We start from the raw sequence: 26,528 nt of genomic DNA on the forward strand, positions 1-26,528 counted from the left end.
GCTTACACAGCAGGGAGATGAAACATAGAACAGGTTCACTGCTGAATGTTCATCGGTTGTGCTTGATTTGGTTCGATTTTTCACACTGTTGCTCCAAGAGACTGTTTTACCGAGATCCTGCCCTCTCATCCTGTGGATCTGAGCCCTTGCTAATTTTACAGCTTCACTTGTTGTTAAAGCTTCACTTCTGCCAGCGTCTGGTCAGTTCTGCTAATTTGCGTGAGACATCATTTAATACAGCTGCAGTGACGTGGCAATTAGTGTCAGAGAGCTTATTCAGGCAGCACTTTGTTAATGGGTCATTATTTTCTCAGATTTCTTGTTCCAAATATTTAAGAAGGGGCTCATAATTACACAGCAAAATGTCTAGATAGCCACCGTACTTCAGTTAGAGGTTTCAACGATACAGTCTCATTTTCTGTGACATTTGCTCTTTCCTCAAATTGTCCTCCTTGGACTGAGGAGCTGCAAAAGACCCTATAAACGGTCTTAAAAAGGGTCTCTCCTTTCTTCAGCATTGGCACTTGGTTCCACGCATCCGCTAAACCCAGGTCTTCTCGATGTGCCACGCAGGGTTGTGCTGTTAAATATGGGATGCCCTGCTTGAGTTGTGTGGCAACACCATTGTTTTTCCCTAGTATGACTGAAGTGAACATCACTGTTTCATCACATCCCGCTTATTCAGGCTGTCAGAGGCTTAGACAGCAGCTGTAACAGCTTGTGCATTACAAGCAGATCATTGACTAATTCCACCAAACAGTCTTCTGCCCTGCCCATGCTACACCTCTGAACTTGAAGCAAATGATAAGCAAGTTGGTGACAGGAATCGCTGCGCTTTCATCAGTAATAAGCGTATGGTAGGAAGACAGGTGAATAGCTGTCACGATTCTGAATGGACAATGATGTCAATTGACTCCAAAACCTCAAAAGCAGAGTTTTTTCTGTGCCAGCTTGTACATGCTGGTGCGTTCCCATGTGGAGCTGTTCATTTGTATTGGAAGCAGAAAATTATCCATGAGAATTTTTATTTCTTCTGGCTTTAAATGTTTTCTTTCCTTCAGTTCCAGTCTCTTCTGTTTCTCATTCGAGGTTTCTAAGAGCATAATTCACAGGTCAAATCCCAGGGGTTGAGAATTTCTGCTCCTAAGAATATGTACAGCAGATTCACGACTTTGGCATGCAAAATCCTCCTCTTGTAGTTCAACGGCCTCTCCATTCCCATTTGTGGCCTGGGGAGAAGAAGCTGGATATTGTAGCCTTAGCACAAGTTTAGAAGGTCAAGTCCACATCAGCACTGTACGGGAACATGTCTCTCCTCTGTACACAGATCTTGCCTTTAGATCATTGAGATTCTGCTTCATCTCTTTCATTCAGCCATTTTCCTTTGAGCGTGGGGCAGCATTTCTTAGGGTTTCCCACTGTGTTGGTTGATGCTCTTTGCCTTCATTTACAAATGACTGTTATATGCTCCATTATATTTCTTGGCATAGAAGTTAAGCCGAGTGGTCTCCACTTTCTTGGGTTGTTCCTATTTTCCCTTTTATAGATAGACACTGTATTTGCCCATTTCCAGTCTTCTGGTATCTCTCCCAACCTTCATGACCTTTCAAAGACGATAGCTAAAGGCTCAGATACCTCCTCTATCAACTCCTTGAGCATTCTAGGATGCGTTTCATCCATCCCTGGTGACCTGAAGACATTTAATTTTTCTTACTAATTTTTCATTTCTTTTGTTTTTTAGTTTAACTTCTAAACCTTCCCCATTCCCACTAGCATCCACTACCTTAGGCATCTCGTGGTCATCAAACTTGTTGGTGAAAACTGAAACAAAGTGTCAGTAAGCACCTCTGTCATTTCCAGGTTTCCTGTTATTGTTTCTCCCTCCTCACTGAGCAATGGGCCTACCCTGTCCTTTGTCTTCCTCTTGCTTCTCACATATTTGTAAAATCTCTTTTTGTTACCCTTTCTGTCTCTAGCTAGACTGAATTAGTTTTGTGCATTCGCCTTTCTCATGTGGCCCTGCCTAGCTGTGTTGTTTTCTTGTATTCATCCTTTGTTATTTGACCTAGTTTCTTTTACACAACCTTTTACACCTTTTACACAACTCCTTTTTAATTTTTGGATCGTGTAAGAGCTCCTGGTGAAGCCAAGGTGGTCTCTTCCTGTACTTTCCATCTTTCCTGCTCAGTGGAATAGTTTGCTTTTGGGCCCTAATAATGTCCCTTGGACAAACTGCCAGTTGTCTTCCTCTCTTTTTCCTCTTCATCTTGCTTCCCATGCGAAATTTACATACCACCTCTCCGAGATTACTAAAATCTGCCTTCCTAAAATCCACTGTCTCTATTTTGCTTTTCTCTCTTCTACCTTAGAATCGGGACCTCTATGATTTCATGATCTCTATCACCCAAGCTGCCTTCCACTTTCAAATTTCAACCAGTTCCTCTCTATTTGTTGAAATCAAATCTAGAGCAGCTTTCTCAGCCTTCTGAAATAAAAAATTGTCTCCAATGCAGTCCAGGAATGTATTGGCTAATCTGTGCCTTGCTGTGTTAGTCTCCCAACATGTGTATGGATCGTTGAAGTCCCCCATGACCACCAAATCCTGTGCTTTGGGATGTTTTTGTGAATTCTTTTAAAACAGCCTCATCCACCTAGAATCATCGAATCCTAGGGCTGGAAGAGACTTTAGGAGGTTATTGAGTCCAGCCCCCTGCCCAATACAGGAGCAACCCCAACTCAATCATCCCAGCCAGGGCTTTGTCCAACCAGGGCTTACAAAGCTCTAGGGATGGAGATTCCACCCCCTCCCGAGGTAACGGATTCCAGTGCTTCACAACTCTCCTAGTAAAATAGTTTTTCCTAATAGCCAACGTAGACCTGCCCCACTGTAACTTGAGACCATTGCTCCTGTTCAGTCTTCCATCACTACCGAGAACAGCCTCTCTCCATCCACTTTGGAATCTCTCTACAGGAAGTTGCAGGCTGCTACCAAATCCCCCCTCACTCTTCTCTTCTGTAGACTAAATAATCCCAAATCCCTCAGTCTCTCCTCATAGGCCATGTGCTCCAGCCCCCTCATCATTTTGGTTGCCCTTGGCTGGATCCTCTCCAATGTGTCCACATCCTTTCTGTAGTGGGTAGCACAGAACTGGATGCAATACTCCAGATGTGGCCTCACCAGGGTCGAATAAAGAGGAATACAGGCAGTCCCCGAGTTACGCGGATCTGACTTACGTCGGATCCGCACTTACGAATGGGGCTTTCTCGCCCCGGAGCTCGCAGGCGGCGGGACCGCCCAGAGCTCAGCGGTCCCGCCACCTCGACCTCCGGGGTGAGAAAAGCTGCTCCCGGTGCCCCTGGTCTGCTGGGGACCGTCTCCAGCAGACCAGGGGCACCGGGAGCGAAGCCGCAGCCACGGCGGGGTACCGCGCTTCTGAGGCTTGTGGACCCTGGGGCAGAGCAGCTGGGGCGCTGCCGGTTGATCCCGCAGCGCCGCTCTGGGCACTACTGGACCAACCCGGCAGCACCCCAGCTGCTCTGCCTAGGGATTCCTGATTCAGCTGCTGATCAGTTTCAGCAGCAGCTGACTTGGGGACGCTTGGGGTTCTTTAGTTGAATCTGTATGTAAGTCAGAACTGGCGGCTGAATCTGGACGCAAGTTCCGACTTACATACAGATTCAACTTAAGAACAAACCTACAGTCCCTATCTTGTACGTAACCCGGGGACTGCCTGTAATCGCTTCTCTAGATCTGCTGGCAATGCTCCTCCTCATGCTCCCTAAGAGGCCATTAGCCTCTTGGCTCCAAGAGCAAATTGTTAACTCATACGCAGCTTCTCGTCCACTGTAATGCCCAGGTCCTTTTCTGCCAAACTGCTACGTAGCCAGTCGGTCCCCAGCCTGTAACAGTGCTCTGGATTCTTCCGTCCCAAGTGAAGGACTCTACAGTCGTCCTTGTTGAACCTCATTAGATTTGTTTTGGCCCAATCTTCCAATTTGTGTAGGTCAATCTGGACCCTATCCCTGTCCTCTAGTGTATCTACCTCTCCTCCTAGCTTAGTGTCATCTGCAAACTTGCAATCCATCCCCACATCCAAGTCATTAATAAAGATGTTGAAAAAATCCGGCCCTAGAACCAATGCTTGGGGCTTTCCTCTTGAAATTGATCGCCATCCAGACATCAAGCAATTTATCACTAGCTATTGGGCCCGACAATCTAGCTCACTTTATATCCACATTACAGTCCAGATGTTCAATCCATACTTCCTTAACTGCTGGCAAGAATATTGTGGGAGATCAAATGAAAAGTTTTGGTAAGTCAAGGTATATCACATCCACTGACTTCCCCATGTCCACGGAGCCAGTTACCTCATCATAGAAGCTAATCAGATTGGTGACGCACGACTTGCCCTTTGGGAATCCATGTTGACTATTCCTGATCACTTTCCTCTTTTTTAAGTACTTCAAAATGGATTCCTTGAGGATGCCCGCCATGCTTTTTCTGGGGACTGAGATAAGGCAGACTGGTCTGTAGTTCACTGGATTGTCCTTTTCCCCTTTTAAAAGATAGACACTGCATTTGCTTTTTTCCAGTCATCCAGGATCGCTCCAAATCTCTATGGGTATGTCTACACTACCCCGCTAGTTCGAACTAGCGGGGTAATGTATGCATACCGCACTTGCTAATGAAGCCCGGGATTTGAATTTCCCGGGCTTCATTAGCATAAGCGGGGAGCCGCCATTTTTAAATCCCCGCTGCTTCGAACCCCATGTAGCGCGGCTACACGGGGCTCGAACTAGGTAGTTCGGACTAGGGTCTTAGTCCGAACTACCGTTACTCCTCGTGAAACGAGGTGTACCGGTAGTTCGGAATAGGCACCCTAGTCCGAACTACCTAGTTCGAGCCCCGTGTAGCCGCGCTACACGGGGTTCGAAGCAGCGGGGATTTAAAAATGGCGGCTCCCCGCTTATGCTAATGAAGCCCGGGAAATTCAAATCCCGGGCTTCATTAGCAAGTGAGGTATGCATACATTACCCTCCTAGTTCGAACTAGGAGGGTAGTGTAGACATACCCTATGAGTTTTCAAAAATAATGGCCAGTTCTGCAATGACATTTGCCAACTCCCTCAGAATCCTCGGATGTGTTAAATCCAGATCCATAGATTTGTGTATTTTTAGCTTTTCTAAATATTTCTTAACCTGTTCATTTTCCACGGAGGGCTGCCCATCTCCCTCCCATACTGTCTTGCCTAGTGCAATAATCTATGAGCTGACTTTCTTTGCGAAGACAGAGGCAAAGAAAGCATTGAGTACTTCAGCTTTTCCCACATCACCTGTCATTAGGTTACCTCCCTCATGCAGTAAGTGCCCCACGCCATCTCTGAGCACCTTCTAATTGCTAACATGCTGTGACGGACTGGGCCATGTCTGGGCACAGCTGAAGGCATCTGCTCAGGGTGAATTGCTCAAATTCGGTGCTCCTTACAGCCCCCAGACTGGAGACCTTCCCAAACAGTCCACAAACCAGTCCCACAGAGCGCTTCAGCAGCCTGCCTGAAGCCTCACGAGCAAAACTCCTCCGACACCCCAGCGATATCCGTGCCCCACATGGCCCCGGGCCTCATACACAGGTGAGGGGTCTTAGAACCCAATCCCACCTACCCTGAACAAGTTCTGTCCAGTTCCAATAAACCAGCCACAGATCCCTGGTCAATTTACCCTCTGGACCTTACCCACAAATCACGCTGGGCCAATCCTTTAGCATCTAACTTCTAAAGGTTTATTGCTACCAGAAAGAAAAGCATGAGAGTGAGGTTGCTAAAGTATCATACGTTCCATGCATCGAATCTCCCAGTTTTCGATGCAGGCTCTAGCAGAGATTAGAAGTCCTTGGTGCACATCCTAGGATCAGGACGGGTCCACAGTTCTTTCTGGCTCTTCAATCCCTGCACTGCTGCCTCTGGGATGAAGTGCTGAGCTGAGTACCAAGATGGAGTGGACCACATGGCATATTTATATACCTCCTTCCTGGGCTCTTCTTGGCTGCAGCAGCTCACCTGGCACAGTATCCCTGTGTTCCCTGTTGGCAGCCCTTAGGTGTCAGGCCTCATTCTTGAGGTGTGTCCTTGGCCTATTGAGTGCCATTGTTCCACACAGCCTCACTAATTAGCATGTCCATAGGCCAGGCTCTGCCCAATGCTCAAGCACATTCAGAGAAATAGTCAGTATCCATACAAAGTACAGTAAAACTCCATTGGTCCGGCATCTGATGGTCCGGCACTCCTGATGGTCCGGCACCATCAGGAACCCGGAAGTGCTCCGGGCAGCCAGATCATTGGAACTGGTCTGCCCCCGGCTTCCCTGATTCAGACGCTGCTGAAACTGACCAGCAGCGGCTGAATCGGGGTAGCTGGGGGCAGAGCAGTTGGAGTGCTGCCCGGTAGGTCCCATAGCGCTGCCCCTTGGGGCTGCGGGACCAACCGGCAGCACCCCAGCTGCTCTGCCCCAGGCATCCCCCAGAGCAGCTGGGGTGCTGTCGGGTTGGTCTCGCAGCGCCAAGGGGCGGCGCTACCGGACCAACCCGGCAGCACCCCGGCTGCTCTGCTGCAGGCGTCCCAATTCAGCTGCTGCTGAAACTGACCAGCAGCGGCTGAATCGGGGATGCCTGGAGCAGAGCCGGACCATGGGAGGGGGGGGCTAAGACGGGTGTGGGGTGACATCTCCCCCCATCCGACCCGTCATAGCCCCCCCCCTTCCAATAGTCCGGTATAGCTGATAATCCGGCATCCCCTGGGTCCTAAAGGTACCAGATTATCAGAAGTTTACTGTACATGCTTATAATTTCACACACAGACATTGTACAATCACATGAATAGCGTACATAGGATTAGCAGACAGTAAACTTCTATTCAACACCTCTGTGACGTAGTGGGGGTACCTGGCTGGTTTCTATGCTGCTGGCTCTGGGGGAACCCCCACTGGCTGCCGTGGGTACCACGACCCAGCCAAACAGGATGAGTCACTATGCAAACCAGTGGCCAGACACCCCCCATGGAGAGGAACAAAGGAAGGTGGAATGCTGCCTTGGCTGGGGGGCAGGGCTGGAAGTTAGGGAGTTGGTTGCTGGCTGTCGGAGGGCATGGATGAGACAGCCTAGGGAGAGGAGCTGGAGTTTAGGGGCCCAGTCTCCCCCATCTCAAGGGGGCCTGAGGCATCCTAGCCCAGTTCCTGTGACCAGATTACATCTGTGCTGCGCTGTGCTGGAGGAGCAGTAAACCACCCTCAATTCCACTGGCTGGTGCAGTCTGTTTGCGCCATTTCGGGGTGCAGGAGACGGGGGACCCCAACGCGCCGTCACACTGGTGTCAGGAGCGGGATGCACTGCACCCCGTGGATGAAGCTCCCAGCGGCAAGCGACAAGGCGCAGTAGAAGCAAGAGCCCTGGAGCCAGGCGTGCTGGAGACAGAGCGAAGCGGTTCCTGGGAATCGTGGGGCGCTGCAGCACTAGACTGGTGAGTCTGCACCGAGGGGCCCAGTGGGCAGATGGCCTACACCCGACTCTTGAAGGCAGAGCTGGTGGGGCTGTGCAGAGAGAGGGGCTTGCCTGTGCAGAAAGCAGCCAAGGCCCAGCTGATTGCCCAGCTGGAAGAGAATGACCAGCCACAGGGCCAGGATCTTGTCCCCAGGGGAAGCAGCCAGACCCCCCCTGAGAGTGGGTCAGGCTCAGAGAGGGGGAGGAGCGCTGGAACCCACCGGAGAGATGAGACAGCGTCTCCCGGGAGGCCTGCAAGCCGTAGCCCATCTAGGGCAGGGGCCAGCCCAGCGGAGCTGCGGCGGCTGGAGATCCAGCTGCGGATCAGGGAATTGGAAGTAGAGGACCGAGAGAAGGAGCGCCAAGATCGAGAGAGGCAGCGACAGCATGAGCTGGCCATGGCAGAGCGGAGAACCGGCGGGGCACCGGCTGCGCCAAGTGCGGATGGGCCCCAAGGTCCCAGGGCTGCCAGCCACTTGGAGAGGCTCGTGGTGGCCCAATTGAAGGACATGGGTGACATAGACGGGTTCCTCAGCTCCTTTGAGAGGGCCTGTGGACTGCAACGGGTTCCCCCAGCTGACTGGCTGCAGGAGCTCATCCCCGCACTGAGCCAGGAGGCGGCCGGAGTGCTCAGTCAGCTGGAGGACCTACAGCCAGGGGATTACAACCGAGTCAAGGAGGCCCTGCTGCACAAGTTCGGGCTGACCCCCGAGATATACAGGAAGAAGTTCCGGGGGGTACAGAAAGGGCCACGGGAGACCTATGTGGACCTGGCCTCCCGCCTGGCGCAATACTGCCGCAAGTGGGTGTCTGGAGTTGGAGCCCAGACCGCAGAGAAGCTGCTCAAGCTGGTCATGATGGAGCAGTTCTATGAAGCGTGCCCACCCAAACTGAGGCTGTGGCTCAAGGACCGGAGACCAGAGAACCCCCAGGAGGCCGGGAGGCTGGCGGATGAGTTCACGGAGAGCCGGTCCGGGTGTGAACGGGAGTCCCGGAGAGAGAGGGAACCGCGCAGAGACCGGATCTCGGCTGAGCGACGGAGGGAGTCAACTACGGGGCGAGACCAAGGAACAGGTCGTCTGCGCCCCAGAGAACCAGCCAGGGCCTGGACAGAGACAGCCCAAAGCCTAACTTGCCATCGCTGTGGGCAAAAAGGCCACAAGAGGGCTCAGTGCACCAGGTCCCAGGACCGGGGACTGTCCAGGGTTAACTGGCTGGGGCGGGAGGAAGGGCAGGCTGCCCCAGAGGCAGGGGCTGGCAGGCAAACCTCAGCTCAGAGAGAGGGGAAGGATGCTCAGTGCACCTCCCCTGGGAGGTCTGATTCTCAGGAGGCGGATTTCTCCGTGTACCGGGTGGGGGCAGGACGGCCCCTGCGGAGCGAGTGCCTCATACCCCTGGAGGTGGATGGTAGGAAGGTGACGGGCTTCTGGGACACGGGGGCGGAGGTGACTCTGGCCCGATCTGACATAGTGGCCCAGGAGCGGATACTACCCCACGCGCAGCTGACCCTGAAGGGCATAGACGGGTCCCCGTTTAAGGTGCCTGTAGCCAGGGTGCATCTGAAATGGGGGGCGAAGGAAGGCCTCAAGGAAGTGGGGGTGCACCCGCACTTGCCCACCGAGGTGCTGATGGGGAACGACCTAGAGGAGTGGCCCCATGAATCCCAGAGGGCTCTAGTCACTACCTGGAGCCAGAGCCAGCAGGGGGCTGACAACGTGGGTCCAGGGAAGGACTCCTGGCAGCATCCTCAGGGTCCCATCCCAGTGGACACGGGGTCCAGCCAGGCTGGGACTCCGGACCTAGGCAGAGGTGGGGGACAGGTCCCGATCCCTGCCTCAGCAGCTGAATTCCAGGCTGAGGTGCAGGCAGACCCCTCCTTGCAGAGGCTGAGGGACCAGGCTGGCCTCCGTGCAGCTCAGCCCCGGGGGAGAGGTGGCCAGGAGAGATTCCTGCGGGAGCGTGGGCTCCTGTTCCGTGAGTGGCTCCCCCCCAGGAAGGCGAGGGCATGGGGGGTCCAGCGGCAGCTGGTCGTCCCCCAAAAGTATCGCCTCAAGCTGCTGTATTTGGCCCACGATGTCCCCGTTGGGGGCCACCGGGGGATCCGGAGCACCCGGCTGAGGCTGCTCCAGCACTTCTACTGGCCGGGAATCTTTACAGCCGTGCAGCGGTACTGCCGGTCCTGTGACTCCTGCCAGAGGGGCGGGAAGGCCCAAGACAGGAGGAAAGCGGCTTGGGGGTCTCTACCCCAGATAGACCCTCTGGGCTGGCTGAGAGAGTTATGGGAGGGGAAGTCCTCCCTGGATGGAGCATCGGGGGTGGAAGCCGCCCTGGCTGTCCAGAGAAGGCTCGCTGGGCTCATGGCCCCAGCCCGAGAGACCCTGGCCAGAGATCAAGGCCAGCGGAAGGGTGGGTGTGACCCCCGAGGACAGGCCTGCGCCAGTCGCCCTGGAGCGGGGCGGCGAGTGGACAGAGGGAAGCCAGCTCATGTGGGGCCTCGCCACGGCCGGCCCGAGTCAAGGGGAGCACCCATGTCCCCAGGGCGGGTTCCCACGCAGAGGACCCGAACTTCCCTAGGTCACGAGCGGAGTGACCCTGCTCAGTTCGCTCTCGGAGGGGGGAGAACTGTGACGTAGTGGGGGTACCTGGCTGGTTTCTATGCTGCTGGCTCTGGGGGAACCCCCACTGGCTGCCGTGGGTACCACGACCCAGCCAAACAGGATGAGTCACTATGCAAACCAGTGGCCAGACACCCCCCATGGAGAGGAACAAAGGAAGGTGGAATGCTGCCTTGGCTGGGGGGCAGGGCTGGAAGTTAGGGAGTTGGTTGCTGGCTGTCGGAGGGCATGGATGAGACAGCCTAGGGAGAGGAGCTGGAGTTTAGGGGCCCAGTCTCCCCCATCTCAAGGGGGCCTGAGGCATCCTAGCCCAGTTCCTGTGACCAGATTACATCTGTGCTGCGCTGTGCTGGAGGAGCAGTAAACCACCCTCAATTCCACTGGCTGGTGCAGTCTGTTTGCGCCATTTCGGGGTGCAGGAGACGGGGGACCCCAACGCGCCGTCACAACCTCACATGGCCCCCTTTATACCACTTTTGGGGCAAACACACCCCCATGGGTGCAGCAGTGATCTGGCTGCTCCCCTCAAAATCCAGGAACGTGACACATGCCTGTAGAAACCTTTCTTGTTACCCATCACATCCCTTGCTAGCTACAAATCCAATTGTGCTTTTTCCTTCAGGACGACTCCCTTGCATTCTCAAGTATATTTAGACTCCTCCCAAGTCATCTCTCCAAGTTTCCACTTCTTATGAACTTCCTGTTTCTACTTAAGATCACGAAGGATTTCCCTGCTAAGCCCATCTGGTTGTCCACCATATTTGCTTTTCTTACTGTGCATCGGGATGCTTTGGTCTTGTGCCTTCATTAAGGCTTCTTTAAAATCCTGCCAGCTCTCCTGGATTCCTTTCCCCTTCATGTTAGCACCTCAGGGAATCCTGCCCATCACTTCCCTGAGGGAGCCAAGTCTGCTTTTCTGAAGTCCAGTCCCCTCTTCTGCCTGGGTTGGTGGGCTGGAGTGGACCCCTAGCATGACATCACCCTTCTTTTTACCTCTTTTTACCTAACCCAGACACTCTTAACAAGTCTGTCTTCTACGCTTAGCTTCTCCTCAGCCCCGTGTACATTCTTAATAGATACGGCAACACCTCCTCCCTTTTATCCCTGCCTGTCAGTCCTGGGCAAGCTGTACCCTTCGGTATCAATATTCCAATTGTGTGTATTATCCCACCAAATCTCTGGGATACCAACTGGGTCATCCTTGTGTTTCTTTATTAGCACTTCAAGTGCTTCCTGCCTATTCCCCGTCCTCCTTGCCTTTGTACACCGGCATCTAAGATACCGATTGGATTTTGCCCCCCTCACTTCTGCCTTGTCCCTCCTTTCTCTCTGCTGTTATAGCCCATGCTCCCTCCCATTTCCAACCCATCTCCCAGGTCTCCATGTTTTTCATTTGCCTGTGGGCTTTGGCCACCTGTCCCCATCAAAACTAGTTTAAAGCCCTTCTCACTAGGGGTATGTGTACACTACAATGTTAGTTCGAACTAACGGACGTTAGTTCGAACTAACATTCATAGGCGCTACACTAGCGCCTCCGCTAGTTCGAATTTAAATCCAACTAGCGGAGCGCTTAGTTCGAACTAGGAAAACCTCATTTTACGAGGATTAAGCCTAGTTCGAACTTACTAGTTCGAATTAAGGGCTGTGTAGCCCCTTAATTCGAACTAGTGGGAGGCTAGCCCTCCCCAGGTTTCTCTGGTGGCCACTCTGGCCAACACCAGGGAAACTCGTCTGCCCCCCTCCCGGCCCCGGACCCCTTAAAGGGGCACGGGCTGGCTACGGTGCCCGTGCCAGGTGCAAGCCTGCCAGCACCCAGCCAGCAGACCCTGCACCTGGCACGGATCGAGCCAGCCACCCGATGTCCCCCAGCCCACCCCCTCTTCCCGGGACCAGGCTGGCGGCTCCCGGGAGCTTGCCCTGGACCGCAACAGGCGGGCACCTTCCTGGGCTAGTGCGGACATCGTGGACCTCGTCCACGATCTCCGCACTAGGCACAGGAAAGTGGCCGTCTAGGGCAGGAGAGCTGCCAGCCTGGCCACCCAGGAGCAGGTGTGCATGAAAATCAAGGGGGTCCACTGAGACCCCCGACCCTGAGCCCTGAGCTTACAATGGCCGTACTGGGTCAGACCAAAGGTCCATCTAGCCCAGTAGCCTGTCTGCCGACAGCGGCCAACCCTAGGGACCCTGGAGGGGATGGACCGAAGACAGTGACCAAGCCATTTGTCTCGTGCCATCCCTCTCCAGCCTTCTATCCTGTCCCCGCTCCATCTCCTCTTTTGTAAGCTGAACAGTCCCAGTCTCTGTAGCCTGTCTTCATCTGGGACCTGTTCCCAACCCCTGATCATGTTAGTTGCCCTCCCCTCTCCCAGCCTTTCTCTTCCCCTCTCCCACCTCCTTTTCCCAGTCTCCCCCAGTTTTGTTCAATAAAGACAGAGTCAATGTTGGAAGAAACGTTATCTTTATTTTGTACATCAATAAGAAGGGGGGCTAGGGAAGGGTAAGTGGAAGGAGGTGAGGGAGGAATGGGGTACGAGCCCCTGATGGGGAGGACTGGGCTGGCTCTGCGGGCTTCTGGGGATGGAAGCTCTCCTGCAGCCCCCCAATTGCCCCCTCTCCCCAGATGGCAGCCTGCGGCAAGTGCAGCTGGGCTGATGGCCGAGTGGTGTGATGTGCCCAGTGTGGGTACTCTGGGCACTCCAAGCCAGGACTGCTTTGCATGCGGGGCACCCCTGAGAACTGTCTGTCCGGGGTGGGGGTCGGGACCCTTTAAGCGCAGCCCTCGGCTAGCCTGAGACAGCATCTCCACGCTCTAAGTCCTCCTCTGATGCCCTGCCGGCACTGCTTCCGGCCATCCTTAAGCCCTGTTCAGGGTCCACTCAATGTGGACTTGCTAGTTCGAATTAGCAAAACGCTAATTCGAACTAGTTTTTAGTTCTAGACGCGTTAGTTCGAATTAGCTTAGTTCGAATTAACTAATTCGAACTAAGTTAGTTCGAATTAAAATTGTAGTGTAGACGTACCCTAGGTTAGCCACTCTGTGACCAAATACTCTCTTCCCCTTCCTCGAAAGGTGAACCCCATCTCTGCTCAGCAGTCCTTCTTCTCGGAGCAGCGTCCCGTGGTCAAGGAGGCCAAAGCCCTCTTGGTGGCACCATCTTTACTGCCAGGCACTCACCTCCAGGATGTACCTGTCTCTGCCTGGGCCCCGAAAATTGACAGGAAGGACTAAGGAGAACACCACCTGTGCGCCAAACTCCTTCCCCTGTGCTCCCACAGCCCCGTAATCACCCTAGCTCCTCTCAAGGTCACACCTTGCAGTATCATTAGGGCCCACATGGATGAGAAGCAGGGGGTAGTAGTCAGGAGGTTGGATATTCCTCAGCAATGCCTCCGTAATATCTGGGATATGGGCCCCTGGCAGGCGGCATACCTCCCCAGATGACATGTCAGGGCAACAGATGGGTGCCTCAGGGGTGATTCCTTCTCTCCCTTATTCAAAACAACATAACAGTTCTCTGGAGCGATAGTGGAAGGGTTAGTAGCACAGGATGGAAAACACCAGACTGAAGAGAAGGAAATAGCTCATTGAGTTTTGCCACCAAAGGCAAATCAAGTATAAAACACTCAGGAGGATTTCACAAAAGCATGTTGCAAGTCTGTACAAAGCAAAACTGACTCCAAAGGGATCAGTTTCTGAGGCCCAGTGAGATTCAGAACTGCTTAAGAACAATCTATAATACATCTGATTTCACTGAACAATTACTATTTGCTGTGGTAGCTTCTAAAAGATAGTAACTATCTGGATTCCATCTGCTGAAGCCCAGAAAGGCACTACCCAGTGAATCACAGCTAGAATCCTAAATAATTCCAGTTAGATAGGCCAGTTTCTTCTGCCTCTTTGTCGACTTCCCAAAATAACAAATCCAAATCCTGTACAGTTTAGAGTAGGAATAATGTTAATTTAGTTAACCCACATGGCCCCTCCCTGGGAGCAGCTCAGAAGCCACCATGCCACCCGGGCCCCACAACCAGCACTGGGGACAGCAGAGAGATGCCAGGCTCAGCCTCCTACCCCCACCGAACCCACAACTAGCAACAGCTTCCCTTCCACCAGTAGGACGGCGACTGCAGGCCCAAAGCCGTTAAGAGCAAATGGAGGATGAACTTCAGCCACTTCTATAACTTGAGGGTCATCAGCCCCTAGAGTCCCAGGCTGTAAGGCCAGAAGGCACAGCCCTGCTCCCCGAGTCTGAGCTCCTGCACCACACAGGCCCTAGAAATTCCCCATAAGAATTCCTGTCACCCACAGCCCCATGTGTCTTCACCTTTGACTGGGTTCTATGGACCAGTTCTGGCTCTTAGAGAAGCGGATGGTTTCAATAGAGCGCTCTTGTATCTGAATCCTGGCAGATTAATGTCTTGCCTTTCCAGGGCAGAAAAACCCATTGGCTCCTTCTTTTTCTTCCAGGCTGTGTTCCTTCTTTGAAAGACTCACCTCAAGGGAGCACAGACACAGCCGAGTGCTCCGGGTGGTGGTCCAACCTGCAGCAGCCGAGGCATGCGCCGGCCTCAGCCAGCAGGAGCAGGCCTTGCCTGAGGAGCCCAAGAGAACCAGAGGCTCCTGGAAGATCCTGTCAGGCATAAGAAGACTCTGTGCCTGCAGCCAGTGTGGCAGCTCCCTGGCAGAGGCTGAGGAGGAGAGAAGAGCTTCCTCTCCCAGGCGGTGGACACGCTTCTCCCTGAAGAAGAGGAAGAAGAACTCAGCGGAGAAGCAGGAGGAGCCAGAGGAGGAGAAGCCACCGGAGAGCCCAGACAAAGACCAGCTGGATCCCACAGGTGAGGATACAACCCACCCGGTGAGAGGGGAGCATGTGAGGGACACTGACCCCAGTCACTGTACAAGCCTTGAGCATTAGGGCCGTCTCCTGGGACAGCGATGGGCTCCTCAGAGGCTGGAATCCATCGAGTGCCAGACGCTCTGGTACAGGGGGGCAGGTTCCTCCCTGAAGTGGGAAGAACAGACAATGGCAGGGCACAGGTCTCTGGGGGTCTGGCATCCCCAACCTAATCCGGCACCTCCCTCCCTTCCAGATACCCTACCCCAGCCGGCTCCTGCACCTTCCCTCCTGTTCAGACCTCACCGCCTCCAGCACCCAAAGTCCCAGGCCACTCCAGCACCCTACCCCCCACCCACACTCCCACCCTTACTCCCTCCTGCGCCACTATCCTTATCCCATGCCCTGGCAGCCACCTCCCGCACACCGAACCCCTCATCTTGGACTCACCCCAAAAGCTAGGGCAGGTCATACAAATCTACTATCACGGGTATGGAAAAGAGGTAATCTGGCCCATAGGAATCCTTGAACTCTGGTCCTTTCTTGTCTCCCTCCGCTCTCCATGGGGCTGGAGCAGTGGAGGGGTGAATCCTAACACCAAATCCCCCCCCCCCGGCCCCTTTGGTTAATTATTTTGATTTTGATTAATAATGTTTCCTTTCTTACCAGTTATACACCTCCCAGCCCCGTGTTATAGATCCAGTCATCTTTCTCTGCCTGGATCCTCTATTTTGGGAGCTGGGCCCAGAAGGCTCAAGCAAATCCCCACCCCCCCCCTTCGATCTCCCCCCAGGCCACCCAGCCTCTCCTGGAAATGGCTTGGGGAGCCACAATACAAATTTTGACTCAAGCAAGGGAGGGGGCTGCTCAGCTCCAAAAGTTTGAAACAGGAGCTCGGGCAGGGCGGGGGTAGCTCAGGGTGTAGAAAGAGGAGCAGCAAGGGGCTGTGTGTGAACAGGAGGTAACTACGTGCTGTGCCAGGAGGGCTCCCCTACAGCCCCTGTTCCCAGAGGGCTCTGGTGGCCACGGAGCCAGGTCCCCTCTCACCGGCTGTCAGACAAGGGGGTAGGAGCAGTGTTCCCGCTAAGATTTTCCAACCTTGGGCCGACTGAATTTTCTCATGTGCAACACCAATATCGCGGTGGTGTGTGGTGTGTGGACCCAAACCCGTGGGTATAAATATGTATTTTCAATAGGCCGTGGGTGTGGAAGAAAATATATTGGGTGTGAATTGGGGAGAGCAGGGGCAAAGGAGCAGGCAGAGAATAAACAGAACTAAATGAGCATCAGGGGAGTGTAACGGGAGAAAACAGGATCCCTGCTGGGCCAATTCCCCAGCGGGAGGCAGGGGAGGAGGAGGGTGCGAGGGAGGCTGCTGCCCTGTTCGCAGTTCACCGCGCAGGGAAGACTTGGAGCAAAGTAGAGAAGTTGGCCTGATCTGAAGGCGCCTGTAACCTCCCCAGCTTTCCCATGTGGGCGGTGGCAGCCAATGCAGCACAATTGATCCCTCCTCCCCTTCAGCATGGTCTGGGTCACATGATCCCCCAAGTACGTCCTGGCTCCCTGATTTGCTCCCCCAGCCAGTACGGACTCTGCAGGGGGCTGGGAGGGGTGGGGGGACGGGGTGGAGGCTGGAGGCAGGACACCCTCCTCCACCACAGGAGAGCGAGTGCCCCATGTCCTTCCCCAGCCAATCAGGAAAGGGATTCGCACGCAGCTTCCAGGGATCCTTGGATGGGAGCCGAGGGGCAGCTCCAACCCCCTGCGCCAGCAGCAGCTGCTGGAGAGGAGGGAACAGAACCGTTAAAAAGGGACCAGGGGTCACCCCGTCCAAAGGTCGCAGCAGCTCTCAACTGGGAACTGGGCTGGGCTGGGCCATCACTTCCTGGGGTGTCACACGGGAAACGAGGCCTGTTCCCATCACTGCAGGAAGGGGGCGAGGGCCGGGGAGAGGAGAACGCACCGTGGGAGAGACTCTGCCCCTAGGGGAGAGAAGCCCAGTGGGGAGAGCCCCCAGCTGAGAGTCATGGGAGCGGCGCTCTCTGCTCGGCCCTGCAAGCACCTTGCTGTGTGACCCTGGGCAAGTCACGTCAGGGCTCTGGGCCCCGTGTCCTGCTGTCGCCCAGGGTAACACATTCAAACCAGCGCGTCTCCTCTGCTCCAGGGGTGGAGAACGAGCTCTCCCAGAAGACGCCCAACGGGGCGGAAGGGAGCGAAGAGGAGGAGGAACCAGACCGCCGGCCCACCCCATTAGCACAGAGCAGCGCCCACATGAATATGGTAATGAGGCTTGTGACTGAGCCAATGGGAAGCATCCCCTGCGGGGCACGTGACTATGTGCCGGAGCCGGTGTCTCAGAGGAGAACACCCCCCCCCCCCCCCCCGGCTCAGGGACCAAAGGAAACACTCCTACGTGTGACCAGCTCCCTGGAGCAAAGCCGTGTAATATGGGGGCTTTCTGGGAGCACCACGCCGAGGGTGGAAGCAGGGCTCTGCAAGAGCTCTCCAAACCCTCGCCTGGCACCGGGGGAGGCTGCTCAATCAAAGGTCTCAGCAGGCTCCTCCATGCTCACTAGGCCCTGCCAGCCCCCAGGGAGCGAGTGTCCCAGGGCAGCTGCCCAGTGGAAATGCTCAGTCCCTACAGGCTCTGCCCCTGTTCATTGCAGACCCTTGGGGAGCCCCCTGCCTCAGCCCAGCCCACAGCCCTGCTGCTGGCAGCCGTGAAGGCTCTGCCGGCCCCCGCCCTGGAGAGTTTTCGGGCGGCGGAGGAGGCGCTGAGAGCCACCGTGTCCCAGCACAGCGCCCGCATGGAGCGAGTAAGAGACGCCCGGCGAGGGGCAGGGGCGTGTGGGGAGAGGGGCTGGGAGAACTGGCTCTGAGGAAACCGGCCCTGGGGCACAGGGTCCCGGTCTGGCAGGTCGGCTCAGCCCCTTTCCATTCGGTGCTGGGGTGGGCAGGTGTTTCCAGAGCTCTGCGCGCTGGAGCTTGGACACGTCCCTGGGGCCAGCCCAGCCCCACGGCAGGTGGGTCACAGCCCCGCCCTGGAGCGCGGCACTGACAGAGTCTGCCGAGGGGGCGCCACGCTGGGCTCCCGGAGCGGACGGGGTTTCCTCACGTGCCCTGCAGGGCCCTCGTGTGACCCACGGGTGCAGCAGGAACCATTTGGCTTTGCACTTTGCCCCGGTGCCTGTGATGTGTGATCCTGCTGCCCGGCCCCACCGGCTCCGGTGCCCCCCCCCCGGGAATTAGACTGGTGCAGGGAGGGCTCTGCCCGAGTCCATTTCTACAGCCCCTTCCTAGGAGGTGTGAGCATCAGTCACTCCCCTGATCAGTTGAGCTCCATCGCCCTCTGGGGAGGCAGGAATTCTACCCGCGTGACACGGGGACCTGGGACCAAGAGCGGCTCAGTGACTTGGTGACGTTCCTGCCCTTCTCCGAGCGCCGTCTGCCAGGAGGGGTGACCTGGCAGGAGGCCGCTCTTGGGCAATCCCCCCCCCCCCCTCAGCTTTCTGGCTGCCTCCAGGTGGGAGACGTCGTGGGAGAGATTTTCACCTGGCTGGACGACGTCGAGGACCCCAGAGCCAGAAGAGCCGCGCTGGGAACCATCGCCCTGCTGGCTCGCGCCCACCCCCGGGACGTGGTTCCAGCCTGTGTGGCCCACGCGCCGCCATGGGAGAGGTAGGGAGAGGCTGTTATCACCTCAGCCCCTGATTGCCCCTCCCTCCTCCTCCAGGGCAGAGCGCGGGAAAGGCCTGGCAGGCCACAGCGATGGAGCAAGCTCCCTGCTGGGCCCGGGGCTGTCCCTGCCTCCTGAGGGGAGATGCCCAGGCCCAGCCCCTTGGAAACCAGCCCCTCCCTCTTCCCTGCCCAGAGTGCAGACGTGACAGGTCCCTGGAGAGTTCCAGCAGGCTCCTGATTTCTGTGGGTCACCCCCCTTCCCACCAGCTCCACCAGAGGGGCAGGACCAGGCTATGGGGAGCATCCCTGGGCCGTGACTCCAGCGTAAATGTCACCGAGCAGCCTTTGGTGCAGGCTGGGCTGGGTGGTGTCACGCTGTGCGCAGCCCCAGGGCAGTTACTGGAAGCAGCGGCACAGGCTGCAGGAGCAATGAGGCCTCTGGGGAAGGGAATAAATGAAGAGCTCGCGGAAGGGACTCACCCGCCTCAGCCTTCCAGCCCCCGGGCGTCTCCTCTAAGGCCCCCTTTCCCGCCGGCCTTCCCAGCCTCTCCCTGGGGAGACAAGGGGGGGCAAGCAGGGACGCTCTGATTTCGGTTTCTGACCTTGCAGAGGTGCCAGGGAGCTGTGGAAGGCCTTGGGGGAAGAAGCACAGCTCTCCCGGCACGTGCTGCACCAGCTGCTGGACAAGCTCCGGAAGAGCCACCGGGAGGAGAGGAGCCGCAGCGTGTCTCTGGCCGTAAGTGAGACTGGAGCTGTCACGTAGCGAACTCGCCACCGAACACGGAGGCCCCTCACTTGGAGCTCAACCCCGTGTGCGTCCCAATGCTCCAAATCAACCCTGCAGCTCCCTGCACACAGGGCTTAACTCCCTGTGCTCCACATCAACAGGGCAGCTCCCTTCACACAGGCCTAGCAGCCAGAGGTGTGTTAGAACTCCTGGTGGGATTGGTGTGGAGGGGCAGGGGGACCCAGGCCACCCTCTCCACCGAGTCCCAGTGCACCCTGTCAGCGTTGGAGTGGGGCACCACTAGCTGGGTGGGGAATCCAGCCGAAAGACGCCAAGCACCCGGGGTTCAACTACCCGCCCTGGGCTGCTTCCTGCCAGCTTCTCTCCCATCCTGAGCGCCGTCTCTTTCCTCCAAACCGGGGCTTCTGCTGCGGTTCCCTGCTGACTGGTGACGGCGTCCGGGTGCACATGTGCTTCTCCTCGGGAGCCCCTAGGCGTCTGCCCTTTCTGAGCTGCTCCACCGGCCTTTCTAGCTACCTCCAGCTGGAGCCCGCCCAGCACGCCTGTGGGGGTGCAACCTTCTCTGCTAGGCAGCCAGGCTTCACCTCTGCAGCCCCAGTGCAGGGTCGGGACACCACGTGCCAGGGCTGATCTCCACTCTGAGCACAGAACGTGGGGACCTGCAAGAAAACTTAAAAAAAAAGATTCACACAGAGAAATTCAAACCAGCCAAAAGTAAAGAAAAATACCCACCTGACGACTAGATTCCCTTTCCCCCTTTATTTACTCATGATCTTTTCTTACTTCATTTCATTTCCATACCCAAAGTGCAAAGGGTAACGTCTGAGCGAGTAATTTTCCATAGAAGGTGGGGAGAGTGTTCCACATTCCCATCCACAGTGATTTTTATGAACCCCAGAGAAGTGAGCTGCCCCTGTGTCTGTGCCAGGCATAGAACTCCCCAGAGAGAGAGCCAGAGACCCCAGGGAAAAGACCTGCCCTTGCTGGGAGGTTTAACCCAAATAAGAACAGTTGGAGGGTGAGTTTGTAAGAGGCTCGAGTGTGTGTTAAAACTACGGATGCGTTTCTTCTTATTTGACATTTGTAATTCACTTTGCTCTGCCCTTTCTCACTTGCAAACACATAAATCCCACAGCTAGTGCTTAATAAAATCACTTTTGTTCACTATCAAGCGTTGTGTAAACAGTTGTGACCTCAGACCACAATAGACTCAATGTCTGTATAGCTCTGGGGGCGGGGGAGGGTCTCTGCTCTGTGCCTCGGCTGGGGGAGACCAGGAGACCTGGCCCAGCAGGACAGTGTAGCGAGAAGCTCTTGAGTGCCAAGAAGCGAGTGTCAGCGGCTTTGCCAGCGCTCTGGGAAACGCCCCCAAGGAGTCTTCTGTGATCGCGCCCGTGACACGGATCCTGCCGGGGGCAGGCAGGAATGGGCGCAGCGACACCGCCCGGTGCCCTCGCTGAAACTGTCTCCCTGCTTGAGGACTACGTGGCCTCAGAGGAGCCAGGGAAGCCAGACCCCAAGCCGGGGCATCTGAGAGAGTCAAAGAAGCAGCACGGTCGGGGTCCCTCTAACTGGGGCAGGAGGATTGGAACCCGACCCGGCAGAAGTTCCCATTGACCCTGGTGAAGTAGTTTGGGATCTTGGGGGGATGTTCTCCAAGAGCAAAGGAGTGACCCAACCCTCCAAGGCCTGGCAGCAAGGGGCAGACACAAGCCAGGGAGATGGTCAACCTCAGTGCTGGCCCCAGGGGTCCTGGTTTGAGATCAGCAAGGAACTTAGATCTGGTGGCACCCTTCTAGAAGAGCAGCACAAGCCATTAGTCTACCCTCCTGCTAGTGGGCTACGCTGTTATGCTTAAACGAAGCACACGAGATCTTTTATGGGGCAAAGGCAGTACGCCGCATTGATTGAGAATACAACAGTTGCTTATGCTTTTCAAACACACACCTACACACAAAACATCATGCATACACAGCTCTGCCAGATGATATAGTTACCAGTCCAGAGTCTGTGTCCATCTAGTGGCCACGTAGATTGAACACAGTGGGGAGCAGGGCCTTGTCGGTCGATCGATCTGATACTCCTCTCCAGATAGTGTGGCAGACGAACGCAAAGTTCCATAGCAAAGCGCCCTGCTTTATATATTCCTCCTTCTTGTTAAAATCCATGGATCTCGCTCTGTCCGCTTGTGACCGGAATGTTATCTTTTGATGTGAGTGTTCCCAGAACATCTCTCGAAGGTTCATCCTGTTGTCAGTCGTCCTTTCGGGGGGCTTGCTCCGCTCTAAGGCTCGTCAATCTGCCAATTATCCCATCTTCTCATGAGTAGGGGTACTCATTGATAGTTATGGATGACTCCTCTGCAGTCAGGTTGTCTCATCCTCTGTATCGAGCTTAAGCAATGGAGGGGAAGAAGCACACTTAGTTTTTACTACAGGCCCAGAACACACAAGCAGCCCTGCACGATGGGGGAGTGAAAACGAGGACCTGCAAACCATGAGCTGCTGGAAAGTCAGTCGCCGGGAGCAACGTGGGGTCTGGACTGAAACTGCATCGACCTCCTGGCATCGCCCCGGCTCCCTGCTGCTTGTGGCACTGGAGTTACTCAGGCAGCAGAGGGATCGTGGGATGCCCTGTACATGCGCCTAGAAGTTTGGGTCTCCTCATGATGGTGTCACCTCCTCCGGTCAGGCCTGGGAAGGCGAAGGGCGAGGGCTAGGCCATGGAGAGAGATAATGGGGAATAATGTCAGCTGGACTCTTCTGATCTTTCCAAGAGGTTCCCTTCTGCACCCATTCTAGCAATGGAAGACGGGTCAGGGGCCATCACATCTCCCCTCCCCCTGAGGAACTAACCCTCCTTCCTCATAAGCCACAAGGATGTGAGAAACGGCACCAGCATGACAGCAAAATGCCATGGGAGCGGATGGGAGGTGGGGTCAGCTCAGTGACTTTTCTGTCTCGTTCTGACTCCAGGCTATGGACACGCTCTATGAGATCTTTTTCCTGTGGGGATACCGAGAAGCCATCTTGCAAATGTTTCCCCACTTGCTCCTCCTCTGCGTCAGGCAGGTGCAGCATGTGCTGGACCTGCGCCTGCCAGGGACCTGGACGGCCAGCCAGAAATCCAGCCCTGAGGGATCCAGCCGCCTCAGCCCCTTGAGGTAACGGCAGAAAGGAAGGGGAAGAACAGATTTGATCTGCTGCACCCGCAGGTCACACACGGCCCCTGCGGAGCCCAGGCGCAGTTCTGGGCAGGTCTGTCTGGGCGGAGCGGTGCTGGGCACCCGTGTGCTTGTGAGTCACGCTTACTCCTCTGACCCTGCCTACAGGCCGGCTCCTTCCCAGCACAGGCAGGGACCACGTTGGTACCTCCCCATGCGCCACCTGCCGAAGTGTTAGGGCCTCGGCCCCACAAGGCCCCAGCCCAGGGCAGGGTCGCCAGAGCACATGCAGAGAGAGCAAGGCCGGCAGCACAGGGGCCCGGCCCGGCAGGGGGGCCGTGTCACAGGCAGGCAGGAGCAAGAGGGACCATGAAGCTGATTCCGTGTGGACTCCCCTGGGGGGAGCCGGGGAGCCCGAAGGCACCTCAGCTGCTGCAAACGGGCAGAGTTTTGCTCCCTCGCACCAACTAAGGATCTGGCCCATGTGCCCAGTGACCTGGTGCCGGCCCCAGCGAAGAGTCGGGTGTTGGACCATTGGGAGCGAGGGCACCGAGCATCTGCAGAAGCTGCAGTGTCACTACCTGCCAAAACCTCAGTGAGCCCCGACAGGGTGCTGGGTCCATCCCGGGGGAAACCGGCTACTGCTGACCATGCCTTGTTCCCCAGGCCTTGAGCGGGTTGGGCTGCAGTAGATTTCTGACACCAGGATTTTTTTTTCTTTTTGAGTTTAGCACGTCCCTGGAGGCCGTGAAGACCCTCTTTTCCATGCCCAGATACTGGAAGGAATTTGCCAGTATCCAGTTACAGCAGGGCTGGGAAATGATCGCCTCCCGCCATCACTTCTCCCGAGGGGTGGGCTTGATCGCAAGGTAGGAGTCTCAAGTTTCCTCTTCCTGCGGCCTGTCTGGGCAATGGGAGTTGGGCGGGAGATCCTCCTCTGCCCCAGCCGGCCCTCTCAGCCCCGCAATGGGGGAGGGACTGTCTCTCCCTTTGGTAATCCCGGGGACTTTCCCTTTGCTCTTCCAGAACCATGGTCGAGCACCGGAACCCACAGGTCCCTGTGGTTCTCAGAGAGGCCATCGCCATCGTGCAGAGTCGGGAGGAGGAGGAGGCGCTGAGAGAAATCGCCCTGACTTTCTGCACCGAGGTGAGAGTCCGGAGCGGCCTGGCACACGTGGGCTTGTGCAGAGCAGCTCAGACCCCTCCTGGGCCAATAGGGGCTGGGGCCCATGGCCAGCGGTTCAGCAATCTCACAGCCAGCCAGCTCCTCTGCCCACGCAGATACTAGCGGGACTGGGCAGAGTGGAGGGGGGCAGGGTGAGATTGCTCCTGGCTGCATGCACCTCCCTGGGACATGTGACAAGAGGAGATGTTTCTCCAGCACCCCAAGCCCGGGCCTCTCTCCTCGCCTTCCCCTGGGGTTTCTTTTTCCTCTGCCACAGCGCTCTGCCCAGGACGCTTAGCGGTGCCCAGAGAGTCCTCTGTCCCTGGAGTTCATTAGGCGCTTGGGGTACGTCTACACTACAGCGCTAGTTCGAACTAACTTAGTTCGAATTAGTTAATTCGAACTAAGCTAGTTCGAACTAGCGCATCTAGAACTAAAAACTAGTTCGAACTAGCGTTTTGCTAGTTCGAACTAGCGCGTCCACACTGATTGGACGCAGGGGGGCATTTAAGGGCAGCTGAAACCGGTTCTGGCAGGGCATCAGGTCAGCAGTTGCTTTGTGTGGCTGCTGTCTGAGGCTATCTGAGGCTCGTGCTTAAAGGGACCCCCCCCTGGACAGCCGGTTCTCAGCTTTTCCTGCTTGCTTGCCAACCTCGCCGAGGGACAGCAAAGCGTCGGTCTCTGTGCCCGTCTGTGTCGGTGCTTCCCTTCGGGGGGGACTGCCGCAGGTGGCAACATGGAGCCACGGCTCGCCCTGCACCTTCTGGTGCACGTTCTGGACTTGCTACTGCAAGCCTGCCAGCAATGGCTCGAGGCTGCCTGGCACCACCTGGGGAACGTCAGCCCCCTGCCTCTCCGCCTGGCCGCCCTGGGGGCCATGGAGGAGCCGCGGCGGCGCCCCGGCACCGGCGTGCCCCGCCGCATCTGGCGTCTGGACACCAGCAGCGACTGGTGGGACCGCATCGTCCTGGAGCGCTGGGACGACCGACAGTGGACCCAGAACTTTAGGATGAGGAGGGACACCTTCCTGGAGCTCTGCGAGTGGCTCGCCCCTGCCCTGCAAAGAAGGGACACTCGCATGAGGCCCGCCATCCCCCTCCAGAAGCGGGTGGCCATCGCCCTCTGGAAGCTCTCCACGCCGGACAGCTACCGATCCGTCGGGAACCAGTTCGGCGTGGGGAGATCCACTGTCGGAGCAGTGCTCATGCAGGTACGGCGCTCGTCGGCCACCGAGCCGGGGGGGAGGGGGGCTGCGAGGAGGGGATGGGCCGCCCCAGGGACAAAGGGGGGGGCGGGAGGAGGCGAAGGCGCCCCGCACCGGAGGGGTCGGGCTGTCCCGGCCGTACTACACGCCGCCAGGGGGGTTGCTTCCGGGAGTGGGGCGCGGGGCACTGCCAGGGCATGAATGCTCCCAGCCACCCGGGCGCCCCACTGATTGACGCTTTGCTGTGTCTCTCTCCGCAGGTGGTCAAGGCCATCAACCGGGTGCTGCTCCGCAGGGTGGTCCGCCTCGCCGACCCGGATGCCGTCATCCGGGGATTCGGCGCCCTCGGCTTCCCCAACTGCGGGGGGGCCATCGACGGGACGCACATCCCCATCCGTGCCCCGGAACACCAGGCGTCCCGGTACGTGAACCGCAAGGGGTACTTCTCCGTCATCCTGCAGGCCGTGTGTGACCACCGGGGACAGTTCACGGACATAAATGTGGGCTGGTCCGGCAAAGCACACGACGCCCGGGTGTACCGGAACTCCTCCGTGTGCCAGCGGCTGCAGGACGGGACCTTCTTCCCCGACCGCCACATCAGGGTCGGGGACGTGGACATGCCCGTCTGCCTGGTGGGGGATGCCGCCTACCCACTGCAGCCCTGGCTCATGAAGCCCTACACGGGGCACCTCAATCCCTCCCGCCAGGCCTTCAATAACAGGCTGAGCAGGGCCCGCATCGTGGTGGAGGGGGCCTTCGAGCGACTGAAAGCCCGCTTTCGATGCCTCCTCACCCGTCTGGACCTGGCTGAGCACAACATCCCTCCCGTGGTGGCGGCATGTTGTGTGCTCCACAATTTGTGTGAGCGGAAGGGGGAGGCTTTCTTGCCAGCCTGGATGGCTGAGGCTGACCGCATGGCTGGACACTACGGTCAGCCCCGCACCACCGCCGTCCGGGAAGCCCAGCGGGGGGCCATCCGGATCCGGGAAGCCCTGCGGGAGAGCTTCCAGGTGGAGGAGGAGGAGGACTGACCTCTCCCTGCATGCCCCACCGGGGCCTTCTTCCACCCTACCCCCCCCCCTTCCCCTTTCCCCTCCCTATCTACTGTACAATAAAGACACCTGTTTTTCAAACAAAAACGTCTGTTTATTTCAGAGAACTGGGGTGGGGGAGGGAGGGGGAAACCTGGGACGAGGGAGCTGGAAGGGGAGGGGAGGGAAGGGAGGAAGGGAAAGGAAAGCTCAGGGGTGGGAGTCTGGGTGCCTCTCCCGTCTCGCCACACTGCGGGTCCGGGGGCGTCGGTGGGGAATGGTTGTGGAGGGGGGGGCAGAGAGGACAGGGGGTGTGGATGAAGCAGGAGCGGAAGCAGGAGCGGAAGCAGGAGGAACAGGAGGAGCAGGGGGAGCAGGGGGAGCAGGGGGAGCAAGAGGGGGAGCAAGAGGGGGAGCAGGGGGAGGAGGAAATGGAAAGCGGTCTAGCAGGCTCTGGAGGTGGCCTCGCAGGGCACGGCCCTGCTCCTCCAGGGCCTCCAGACTCCTCTGGCGCAGCCTGAGGTCCTCCTGGACCCAGTGGTCCTGGAGACGGAGCTG

At 56.8% G+C, this 26,528-nt stretch overlaps 1 protein-coding gene across 1 annotated transcript in view; it reads left to right on the forward strand.

Moving 5' to 3' along the window:
- Positions 1–15,473: 15,473 nt before the first annotated feature.
- Positions 15,474–26,528, forward strand: part of LOC142826421 (maestro heat-like repeat family member 5) — a 39,933-nt gene continuing 28,878 nt past the window's right edge. Inside the window, exons 1-8 of the mRNA XM_075918673.1 lie at positions 15,474–15,484; positions 17,108–17,261; positions 17,648–17,797; positions 18,505–18,659; positions 19,269–19,395; positions 22,383–22,570; positions 23,302–23,439; positions 23,597–23,717. Of these exons, the coding sequence (XP_075774788.1) occupies positions 15,474–15,484; positions 17,108–17,261; positions 17,648–17,797; positions 18,505–18,659; positions 19,269–19,395; positions 22,383–22,570; positions 23,302–23,439; positions 23,597–23,717 (1,044 nt within the window). The remainder of the gene's footprint in view (positions 15,485–17,107; positions 17,262–17,647; positions 17,798–18,504; positions 18,660–19,268; positions 19,396–22,382; positions 22,571–23,301; positions 23,440–23,596; positions 23,718–26,528) is intronic.

The sequence above is a fragment of the Pelodiscus sinensis genome, unplaced genomic scaffold (assembly GCF_049634645.1).
Source record: "Pelodiscus sinensis isolate JC-2024 unplaced genomic scaffold, ASM4963464v1 ctg39, whole genome shotgun sequence".
In the NCBI taxonomy this organism is placed as follows: Eukaryota; Metazoa; Chordata; order Testudines; family Trionychidae; genus Pelodiscus; species Pelodiscus sinensis.